This window comes from Berghia stephanieae, chromosome 6 (genome assembly GCF_034508935.2).
Source record: "Berghia stephanieae isolate SIO BIC M18660-M18661 chromosome 6, UCSD_Bste_1.3, whole genome shotgun sequence".
Taxonomy (NCBI): Eukaryota; Metazoa; Mollusca; class Gastropoda; order Nudibranchia; family Aeolidiidae; genus Berghia; species Berghia stephanieae.
The window spans coordinates 15,169,711-15,182,210 of NC_088365.1; the positions used below are offsets into that span (position 1 = coordinate 15,169,711).

Below are 12,500 nucleotides of genomic sequence, written 5' to 3' on the forward strand. Positions count from 1 at the left end.
AATCATTAACGAATTTAACCGCTCCTGTTTCATTGAATTTCGCAAGAAATTTTTCACTCTTTTAAGGGTGCTAAAACAACGTTCAGGAGGTCAAGAAATACGATGGAAGTCGTTAAGGTCACTATAGCCTATAAATGTCCATGATTTGTCAGTGTTTGTTGTATCTGTAAAAAGTAGTCAATAAAAACAAAAGAAACGTTTTTTTTCTTCTAAACTAACTGTGAGCCATTCATGCCTGTCATACCATGTCACTGAAAAAGAGCGTTTTCGAGATTTCCACACCTGTGTTAATTCAAAACCAGTTGGTTGGGGAGGAACTAGTCTTTTTATTTCTAATTTGTCATCTAGTATCAATCTCCCAAACGGTCGGTGAAGTAAAGAGTCAACTTGATTCATTGCAATTCATTGTTTAACAAAACAAAACTTCAAAGTATATCTCAAATAATGGAAATCAATGAAATACGATTAATGATTGCACAAATAAAAGGTAGATTCAGATCTTAAAGCATCACAAAGAAAAAATCACTCCACTTAAGTACTTAAAAAATCTAAAAACACACCAAAAGTATAACTGTTGACAATCTTCGCTTTCTTTCTCTGACTGACACAAATACACACGCACAAACACACACACACACACACACACAAATAAACACTCATACACACGTAGCGCCATCAACTCGGCACTACGAGCAAGAAAAATGTTGGTAAATTCGTCCACAATGCTTCGTTGCAAGGAATTACTTTATTCAATAATCGTGAAAAAGAGGTGAGGGGGGGGGGGATTTTGATATGTCATATTTTAAAGTTTTATGTTGTTTTTCTTTGCTGCTTACAAATAAACTTGACAATGATCAGTGTTTTTGACAGTTAATGTAATATTTTGGATGGCCGAAGTTACCCTAATTTGGCGCAGCCCCCCAGTCCAACGGTGGAGCTCTCAGATCCTGGCACAAGTCGAGGGGTTTTCCGCTATTTGAAGATAGTATAATTCGACCTAGTCTCTCGCTCAATCAGCTGTAGCGATACTAATGGATAGAGCATTAACTGGAGCTGGGATTGCTTTGCACCACGGTGTTCGTCACGAATTCGCGCAGTGATGTCACAAACACACGAGTCGGCGCAGTGCGTGATTCGGAATCTTATAGAGTGGAGACTAAAAAGGCAGTATGTTGTTGGCGAGTTGGCGAAAGACAGTGGAGTTTAAATCTCTCAGTTTTATTTTTTATTAATTTATGCTGTTAATGATTTTTTTAAAGATTGGTGTGGTGCCTGGCACCATTCGATCCAATGGCCCCACGCCACTGTGTATAGAATGTGCTTGTTGCTTTTCTGTTTGAGTAAGAACTCTCTGTTTTTGTGTTGGGTGGGTGTGGAGTTTTGGGGAAAATTCTGAAAATGGCTGGTAAGGAGAGGGTTACAATACAATCATAAGTTTTAATGAAAAATCGAGAATAGTAGCCTTATAACCTAATAAATAATCAAGGAAGAAGAAAAAGCACGGGATACAGTTTTTAATTGTGCTTATGGCTTCTTCTATTGACCTCTAACGAACGACCTGGTGTGATTCGAGGGAGAAAGAGAGAGCCGTCTCCGGTTCAATAGCCTGTGTAAATCATCACAACATTATAATCTAAAAAAAAAGAGACAAGCAGATAATAAACTGCTTCTCATCACTGTGAGGTATAGAAAAAGCCAATCAAAACAAAGCAACACCTAACACGTAGATCGAGACATGAAGCCAGTTAGGCGATTACATTATATTTTCTGTTCCGACAGAGACAGCGCAATTCATGAGCAGATACCCATTTTACTCATGAGTACGATAAGAGAATATGAATAAAGAGCCTTTTCCAAGGATTCAAATATGCGCCGCTCAGAGTGGGACGCGAACCCAGAACCTTCCAATCTGAAGGCGAATGTCATGCACTAGACCACATAGCCGCGCAAGACTTTACTGTGCTGGACTGCGGTTAACCCCAGGGTAATCTCGATCTGGGATGAATAATGTTCAAAATTAAAATGAAGGGCCACACAAAGATCATCTTTTGCTGCTTTATTATCTGATTTTAAATAAAGAAAAAGTTGACTAATGACAAAGTTCACATGTCATAGGGCAATATTGACTGGCATAGCTGAGATGGTCTGAGCACATCTCGCGTTTTTCAGCCAATAGCCTTGGACACTTGTTTGCAAAGAAATCCTTACACTTTGCTTGCACTGAAAGTGAAAAAGACATGAAAGTGTACTTAAAGGCATTACATACAATATATATATATATATATATATATATATATATATATATATATATATATATATATATATATATATATATTGTTTTGTTTGTTTTAAAGGGTTTTACGGCGCTTGCAACACATCAAGGTCATATCAGCGCCAGTAAAAAGGAAGAAAATGAGATATCTAGTAAAAACATTCTAGATGTACAATTAAAGCAACCAAAAAAAAAAAGGTAAGAGAAAGGGGGATTGGTTCAAATAGGAAACAGATGTAGATTCCAAGAGCACACTATTAAAGTACTTAGTTTGAGATCGGCTAAACGTCTCATCCTCCCAGCTAGGGTATCTGGCCAGGGCAGGACAAAACCAAGTAATCTCATTCTTTGACAAAGACAGAAAACAAGCTGGACAACAGACATAGGGGAATAGAAGACACAGTCAGTGCCTCCCTGTCCACTATGGGAGGCCAGGAACCCCACCCAGTATATATGTATTAGGTACTGCTTATGCTCCTACTCTTTCTATCTAACTTCTCTCTGTTCCCTCCTGCTCCTCCTCATTTTCTTTCAAATTTTGTTTCTATCTCTATTTTTGCATTTAGCCACTTTTTGATTCATTTCTTTTTGAATCTCTCTCTCTCTCTCTCTCTCTCTCTCTCTCTCTCTCTCTCTCTCTCTCTCTCTCTCTCTCTCTCTCTCTTTCTCTCTCTCTCTCCCCCTCTCTCGAGGATTGAGTCATGGACTTTTTATGATCGCTCTACTATTTAGCTGTGATTGGGCAACCAGGTTTAGTCAATCTGTCAATACGAAGTAGCAATAATTGTTAATGTAACTTTGGACGTTTTAGAATCTGAGATAAAGTCTTGTTGCATCTACCTTTTGGCTTTTAAGGATTGCCACTCCATTCCTATTGCTTACTTCAAAATTGCAGCTTCTAACGGGCTTCTTTCCTCCTTGAGAATTATGGCCATTACTTGTCATGTTGGAAAAGCCGTTGCAACCTCACAACATTGATTTTTTTTAGGGGGGGGGGGGGGGAGCTTACCTTTTCTTTGAACAGCACAGACCCCATGATATCGAAATGAACAAGGTCTACTTTTCCATTCGGTAGTGCTCGTCATTACCGCACAATCCTCTCCGCCTCTAAGTTTGTTGTTTGGCTCACCTGTTCGATAATAATCAAAGACAAAAATGATAATTCCTAATTAATTACCCTTGGAGGTTTGCTTGTAACTGTCCCAACTCTAAACCCTAAAACTAAGTAATGAGCACCAGTTCAATATGTGCCATAATATTTGTGACTCCCTAACATTCTCTAAATGCTCGCACCTCTCATCGGTCGTTTCGTGCAAAATTTTTGTCACAGCCTGACAGCATCGAGACAGGAGGCTCTGTCAGCTTCTTGTTCCTCCTGTCTTTGTCTACCGTTTGCAGCTTTACGATAAGGTCCTCACTATCTCATCTCTCCCTCGTTGCCTCACGTCTCCTTTTCTACTTCTACTCATGATGAGTAGCCCCATTGATTATTATTTTACCTCGTTTCGGCATTGTTCTATGATGCTGCCTAATCAAGATCGAACAACTGTGGACTAATGATGCATGAATGGCAAAACTCCACCTAAAAGCAACTAATTGTAGACATATAATAAAATCTTGAATTTGATATTTATTTTGAAGTGATGTCTTTTATGAGTGAAAAACTAAAAATTCATGTTTCTGGATTTTAATTATGTCACTCCCTGACATCAGGTCCACCCTGTCGTCTTGTGGCGATAATAAGCGTCATCAAGGGAAATGACTGTCGTTTCTTACTTTTGTAATTCTATTCTCGAAAAATCAATATTCAAAATTAATTTTGTCCACTGACCATATCGTATTCAGGTGCTGGGTCACATCTATAGAATGTCTGTCATCTCCATTGCAATAAGTCCGATTAACTCTAATCACAAAATAGTAATTTCGTAGTTATCAAACTCAAGATATTTTGTTCGTAAGAACTGTTGAATAGACGTTCCTTCCTTCAGTATACATATTTATAGGTCTCACGAAACCGAAGTTCATCTCTGTCTTGTAGTGTTAAACAGAGAATAACTTTCATGCTACCCTTTTGATGAGACGCTAGTGCCAGTATATATGGAAAATTAATTTCCGCCATATTTAACGACCTAGCCATCCATTTACTAATGAGTCAAACGATATTTTGTACGATGTCGATAGATGCGGAAAGTCTATATGAGTCGGCTGTATTGTACAGTGCACTCTCCCGATAACGACATCTCCGAATAACGACATTCTCCCGATAACGACATTGGCCCCCGGTCCCGATTTTTTTACTATATGTTATTAGTAATAAAACTCTCTAAATAATGACATACTTTTTTTAGACCACTCTCCGGATAACGACATTGCGTTAGCAATAATCGGCTGTGACTTTGCTAGATACAAAAATAAAAATAGCTAAAATGTTGTTTCCGGTAAGTTTCATTTCATTCTCTGAGCCAGAGGCACCTCATAGCCAATGAGATCACTTTGTTATCGGCCAATGAAATGTCCTACCAGAGGCACCTCATAGCCAATGAAAACACACCTGTGTCTATTGTCATCGGTACAAAAGGGTGACGCGCATTGAATGAGTCAATCATCACATCGGGAAAATGACACAAAACAACAACAACAACAAAAACAACAACAAAAACAAACAAACAAACAAAAAACAACAAAACTACACACACACACACACACACACACACTTCGTGTATTTTACATGTTTGGAAAGTCCGATCACTGATCACCCACTATGGTTGGTACATTAATGTACATTCTAAGGGTCTAACCACACCCCTTTTTCCGCCATCTTGAAATTTTCCGAATAACGACATGTTCCCGATAACGACATGCACCTCTGGTCCCGAGCCATGTCGTTATCGGGAGAGTGCACTGTATTTCAATAGGCTTCATAGGCGTGACATCACTTCCATTGTAATGACGCAAAGTAACTTAGTAACTGGTTCTAAACTATCGGAACAATGGCGGACGCCCTTATGAATTACTTCTCCAAAGAGCATACAAGTGTATCCAACGGAGAAAAACATTATAAATCTGATCATGTTTTGACTTTTATACATTCTGATCACATGACATGTGAAAAAAGCTCTAGCCAGCATGAAGAAAAAAAAAAGTACAGATTATATTTGTTTAGAACCAAGCTGCTCGTTGCTGTGCGGACGTGACATCAGACTATTGAATCCTATTGAGCCAAGAGTATTAACAGATTATCCTTCCTTACCATCACGCCAATTGGTCCACATCAGCTGACCTCCATCCTCGTAGACCCACATTCCCTCAGCTTTCTTGTCGTTTATACCTATCCAAGTCGTTTTGCTATTTCTATTTCGAATATATAAAAAATATGCAGACTGTAAGAATGACGAATTTTCATATTTGTGCAGAAGAAAATAATACGTTGACTCTTTCGTAATTTTTTTCACGAAAAGAAAACCGAATCCAAAACAAAACAAAACTAGAAAACAGAAAAACAAACAAATTAAAAGAAGACAAACACACATACACACACCACAATAACCGGAAACAAACAAAAGAGGCTGAGCGAGGTATTTAGAGGGTGGAGTATAAAACTGAAACAATAATGTAGAATATCATGTCCTCAAGGGTAAACTACTTTCCAACTAAAAGAAGAGATGTGAGCATTTATCATAGTGCAATATCCACCAAGAGTGCTCAAAGCACTTTATAAGGGTCCCCTAGCCTGTAAGATTATTTCACATTTTAGTTAGGATAAAGCGCTTTTAATGGTCAGATACTAATTTAAAACCCATTGCAGTGAGTCAGTGAGAGAACGTGAGGAATGAGCCTTTTCCATGGGCTCAACCTTGCGCTGCTCTAAGCGGACTTGAATTCGGGCCCTACCGGTTTGAAGACGTGTGCCATACCAAAAGACCACAAAGCCGCGCAACTACTTTGCAAAGTGACTAAAAGTAACAGTATCATGAAAAATTACGTTATTGGCAGATAGAGAAAAAATAACCCTTTAAAATTATGCTGTGGATCACGAATCTAAAGACTAAAGAACAATCTCTTGCAGAGAAAATAGTTAAGTGGAATTACTTAATTATAACTTAGACCTTGAACAAAACGCAACAGTTTATGATTTTGTTTTTAAATGATCCATAAGAGTACATGGATAACATAGTAAATGTCCCGGACTGTAGCTGTGTCTGAAGTTTGTGAAAAATGATCATTTATATTGAAAATCATATTTAAAAATAAGTAATGTTACAGTTACAGAGGAAGATACAAGGGGTGATGTAGGATGGGACATGGGCATGTGCTTGCTATACGTATAACCAACAATTCATTTTAAGCGTGTTCGTTACACATCTGCGTACTAAACTGTATTTCTTATTTTGCCAAGAAAAATTAAACATCAAATACTAATTGACTGAGATAACATTCAACCATGATCATACTGAAGAAATGTATTGAGCTGAAATTCTTCCCGGTTACGTATTTTGTTCTATTTCCATTTTCTTTTTGTTTTCTCTTTTGATTTTAAAGTTTTTAAATTCATAATTGTTGTTCACCAATTATACCATTGAACCTCTAAAACTTTGTGTGGCTTTGTGCTCTTTGGAAATGACTTTCGCCTTCTGACCCCCCTCGTGGATCTTTACCTTGCAGTGGTGAGGGGGCTTGAGGCACACGGGAGGGCAAAGGTGTAAATCCCGGTCGACCGTCACGAGACCATCCCGGGTATCGAGCCAACGAGCCACATGAGCTGCTCGCCCCGGTGTGTGACTAAATTTGATCCAAACCCGGTGCCCGAATAGCAGCCCTATCCCGGGCGCCACACTATTATCCTTATGTCGAGTCCCAATCAGTCCCGTCAATGGCGAAGCGGTCTGCCGCCTAGCCAAATAATACCGCGTTCGTGTCGCCAGGGTCGTCGGCACGTCCGAAAAGAAAGCAAACGTCCCATGCATCGATCGATCCGTGGCCTGCCGATCGGAAAATGCGACGGCGGGGATGGCGAACTGACGCACATATTGTCCCTGAACGTCGAGAGCCAGAGTATGGCAAAAAATGAGCTTTTATCAAAGCTATTGGCCGTTCACTGCGTAGATATCCTCCTGTTACAGGAGACCCACCTTTATTCAGGCGCGCAATCTTCCCGATTCCAGATCCCAGGCTATACGGTGGTCCAACGCTAGGACACTTCGAGGCTCAAAGGAGAGGTTAGCGTTTACGCTAAAGAGCCATCGAAGGTAAGGGTCATTGAGAGCGTAACGGACAGCAATGGGGTGAACCGAATTTCCGTGGAAGTAGGTGGACTGTGTTTGCATAATATTTACAAACCACCTAGAGCGACTTGGACTACACCACCGGTTCCGGTGGTCAGCCATCCTTCTATCTGTCTAGGAGACTTTAATAGCCACCATCACGAATGGGGCTACCAAGACTGCAACGAGGCAGGAAGACAACTCCGCTCATGGATGGACTGTAATGATCTACACCTAGTGTACGATCCTACAGCCAAGGGTACCTTCCGGGGTACCCGCCATAAGAAGGAGTATACTCCAGACCTCACCTTCGTAACGAAAGGCGCGAACGGTGAACCGCTGCAGGTGAAGCGGACAGTCCTCGGGGACTTTCCGCATAGCCAGCACAGGCCGGTTCTTGTCACAGCTGGGGTGACAATACCGAGGGTGCAGTCTCTCCCACTTTGCAGATGGAATTTCAGGAAGGCTGACTGGGAGGAATTCAGTTCCTATATCGAGCAGGTCTGCCCTGCCATCCCTCCCAAGTCCAAGAATATAACCAGATTCAGTAGGCTACTGGTTAAGAGCGCTCAACGCTCTATTCCACGGGGCAAACGGAAATTCTACACCCCTTGCTGGACAGCAGAGTCGGAAGGGCTGTACCGAGAGTACCAGCAGACCCAGTCCCAGGACGCAGCCGATAGACTACTTCAGTCTCTGGCAGAGGGAAGGAAGCAACGGTGGCAGGAGACCGTGGAAAGTCTCGACTTTACACACTCCAGCCGCCACGCTTGGCGTTTGATAAAGAAAATGGACCCAGATCGGAATTTCGCGAAGGCTGCACCGGAATGCGAGGCAGACACAATTGCCAAGAACATTAAGAACCGTAGTAATAGGTACGGCAAACCCTCTTATCGAGTCATGGCTTTATTGGCAAACCGAGAATTTCAACTCAAATCGTCACTCTCTTTTTCTCATTTTCAGTCCGTCAAATAAAACGTGTTTGGTATCAGATTAAATCTCAAATCTTCATATTTTAAAAAATGTTTATGCTTTTTTCATAGGATTTGTCGTTATTTTATGGCTTTGAGTTGAAGAAGAGGGTTAAACTCCGATTTTTGAACCGGCGCTCCGCTACTCGAACACCGTAACTGACGGTCATCTTTTCTCTCCGCTCGGCTGTTCGCGTCAGCGCTATTAATAGTAACGCCAATGGCTGCATCAGAAAGAAAATTGAACAAGCTTTCATTCGATACCAGATTCGCATTTTTATGATCTTTTTCAAAGTTTGAAGTTTCAAGTTAAAAACTTTAATTTGATAAAAAAATTAAGAAAAATTTGAAAATTTGGACGATTCTGGTATCAAAAGAAAGTTTAAAATCTCAGCTTTAAAATGATGTATACGAAAGCAAGATTTATAGCTTTGCGGTCACCAGCCAACTGAAAACGAAACTACAACTACAAATTTGCCGTATTCACTTCACTCATACGCCGGCTCAGGCAAGGGGCACAATCGCTGATATTTCGAAACTTCGTGTTGAAATTGACAATTTTGGCTTTGTCAGCTACTTTGGGGGCAAATTATTTCTTTTTTACTTAGAGTTGAGCTCAGGAAAAAAATACACATATTGTTTATAAAAAGATGTGTATTGTTAGAAAGTTACAGAGGTCTGGCTTGAATATTTATGAAAATACGGCATTTTGAAAACGGACAAAAGGTTGCTTTCAAAGCAGCCCAAATTTAGGCGATTTTCTACAAATTTCGAAATAACATATCTTTTTAAATTTTTAACCAATTTTAATAATTTTTATACCATTTTAATCAGAAAAAAAAGTTCTACCTATTGAATGCAACTTAAAGACAACAATTATATAATCTAAATTTGGGTTTTCCGTACCTAGTAGTAAGCGGGTCCCTAATCAGGCTTTTGAGCGCGGTGTCCGCAAGGCGTACCGTACGATTTTGGACTCGCTACCTGCGGAGGAGTCGGACTGGACGGCCCCGTTCAGTCCCCGAGAAGTGGGTGCAGCCATTAGCGAAGTGAAGAACGGCAAAGCAGCAGGGATAGATGGTGTATATCCCGATATGGCGACGCATCTGGGCCCCAGGGCACGGGCCTGGCTAGCAGAGGCAATGTCTGACATCCTTGCAAAAGGAAAGCTTCCACAAGTGTGGAAGCACGCGAAGATAGTTGCCATCCTGAAGCCAGGGAAGCCGGCGAAGGAGGCAGACAGTTACAGATCCATATCGCTGCTGAGCTGTCTTTACAAATTGTTGGAGCGTGTTCTATTAAACCGATGGGGGCCGGTCCTAGACGCTGCCCTGCCACCTGAGCAGGCAGGCTTCAGGGAAGGGAGGTGCACCACGGAGCAGGTCATTGCCCTTACAGAGCATATTGAGCACGGGTTCGAGAGAAAACAGCAAACAGGTGCTGTGTTTATAGACCTATCAGCGGCGTACGATGCGGTCTGGTGCGATGGGTTAATGCTGAAACTTGCAAAAATCATAAGGTGCAAAAAGACCTTGAAGTTGTTCTCTTCGATCTTAGGGGAAAGGCAATTCCACGTCGCGCTGGGAGACGTCACGAGCAAAGTAAGGAAATTGAAGAATGGGGTCCCTCAGGGGTCGGTACTTGCGCCAATGTTGTTTAACGTTTACATTAGCGATATGCCGAACACTTCCTCCCTGAGGCTGGGATACGCAGACGACTGGGCACTCGTTACTCAGAGTAAAGTGTGGACCCGTCTCGAGAGCGTACTCAGCGAGGACGTCACCAGACTCAAATCCTACTTTGACAAGTGGTACCTGAAGATGAACACTTCCAAAACCGTGGCCACTGCATTTCACTTATGCAGTGGTTGGCACACCCGTAAACTGAATGTCCTAGTCGGGGACCAGCCACTCCCATATGAGCCGCGTCCAAAATACTTAGGGGTGACGTTGGATCGCAGCCTTAACTATCGGGTTCATCTCGAAGGGGTTGCCCGGAAGATAGAGAAACGCAACAGTCTTCTGAGGAAGCTGGCGGGATCGACTTGGGGCGCTAGCCAAGCGCTCCTGAGAACATCCGCCCTGGCACTATGCTATTCCACCGCGGAGTATTGCGCTCCAGTGTGGGGTAGAAGCAGAAACGTTGAGAAGGTGGATGTAAAACTTCGTAAGTCTATGCACATAGTGTCGGGAACGCTAGCAACAACCCCTAGAGAATGGGGCCCGATAATGGCAGCGATCCAGCCCCCCGATGTCCGGAGGGAGACCATTACGGGAAACTGGCTTAGTAAGATCAAAGAGAGAGGGAATGGGGATACCCCTCTCATGCGCATAATGAACGGTGCCCCCGTTTCGAGCCGAAATAAGTCCCGGCAACCATTGTACGCAGAATCCCTGACTACGGACAGAGCTGCACATACGAGATGGAAGTCGGTTTGGACGAATTCAATCCCTCGTGGGGGCGGGACCTACACTCCTCTAAGCTTGGTGAGAAGTTGCCAGGCTTTGATACCAGTAAGAGGAGACACTGGGTAGCTGCGAATCGGCTTCGGTCGAGGAGCTGCCTAACGGCCGGTGCGTTACATCAGTGGGGTCTAACTTCCTGTCCAATATGTCCACGCTGTGGGCAAGAACCCGAAACGGCAGAGCATCTAGTCGAAAGGTGTGTTGTGACGATGCTACCAGGCGGGTTCGCGACGGTGCACGAATGCGGACCGGACTTTGCTGATTGGGTCGATCGTCATAACATAATAGTGTGAACCATAAGAAGCTGCTGCCTTCTGACTGCATTTCACCTATGCAGTGGCTGGGGCAGCCGTAAACTGAACGTCCTCGTCGGGAACCAGCTTCTCCTATACGAGTTGAATCCGAAATACCCGAGGGTTACGCTGGACCGCAGCCTTACCTATCGGGTGCATCTCGAAGGAGTTGCCCGGAAGATAGAGACACGCAACAGTCTTCTGAGGAAGCTGGAGGGATCAGCTTGGGATGCTAGTCCCCGAGGACGTCCGCCTTGGCACTATGCTATTCCAACGTGGGGATATTGCACTCCAGTATGGGTAGAAGCAAGAACGCTAAGATAGATGTAAAACGTTTCAAGTCCATGCAAATAGTGTCGAGAACGCTGGCAGCAACACTTAGAGAATGGGACCCAATAATGTCAGCAATCCCCGAAACTGAGGGAGAAGTTGTCAGGCTTTTGCACCAGTGTAAGAGTGGCTTCGTTCATTTCATCAGTCGTGGCTTGCTACCTGTCCAGCATGTACCCGTTGGGGTCAAGAGCCAGAAACCGCAGAGGGGTTGAACAGTGCGATGTGACGAAGCTTCCGGGCAGGTTTGCGACAATACACAATTGGATTCATTAGTCTGATGTCACGTCGCCCAGCAACGGCGGCCATCGTGGTTCTAAACAAAGAAAATCTGTACTTTTTATTCTTCATGCTGGCTAGAATTTTTCATATGTCTTGTGATCAGAATGTGTAAAAGTCGAAACATGATCAGATTTATAATGTTTTTTTCCCCTCTGGATACGCTTTTATGCTCGTCGGAGTAATATTTCATAAGGGCGTCCGCCATTGTTCCGATAGTTTAGAGCCAGTTACTAAGTTACCATGCGTCATTACGAGAGAAATGACGTTACGATTGTTGAAGAGTATTGCGGTGATGTGCTTGCGCCCTGGATAGATCGTCATAAAATCGTAGTGTGAGAACTATTAAAAAGCCTCCTTCCGACAGTTAAGTCCATGGTTCGAGTCCCGGTGTAAATGGCGCAAAGTTGATTCCTTGGGAAAGACTCTTTACGCTACTCATATGTAAAATGAGTACTTTGCCCCTTGTAAACCGTTTTGACCTCAAATAGTGGATATTGCTCTAGATATATAAAATCTCATATAGAGAAAAGAATAAAACTTAATTTCTACGATTAAAATAATAATAAAACCAAACAAAATAACAAAACAAAACAAAAACCAAAAACAAAACGAAGAAAAACAGAGGA

General features: G+C 42.5%; 1 protein-coding gene across 5 annotated transcripts in view; it reads right to left on the bottom strand.

Annotated features, from left to right (window-relative positions):
• Positions 1–2,041: 2,041 nt before the first annotated feature.
• LOC144974558 (macrophage mannose receptor 1-like) overlaps positions 2,042–12,500 on the bottom strand; it is a 77,678-nt gene continuing 67,219 nt past the window's right edge. For all 5 annotated transcript variants that reach the window (XM_078917538.1, XM_078917537.1, XM_078917540.1 and 2 more), the window contains 3 exons: positions 5,523–5,623; positions 3,282–3,401; positions 2,042–2,220 (listed from right to left, as the gene is read on the bottom strand). In XM_078917538.1, coding sequence (XP_078773664.1) covers positions 2,090–2,220; positions 3,282–3,401; positions 5,523–5,623 — 352 coding nt within the window. In that variant the 3' untranslated portion in view covers positions 2,042–2,089. The remainder of the gene's footprint in view (positions 2,221–3,281; positions 3,402–5,522; positions 5,624–12,500) is intronic.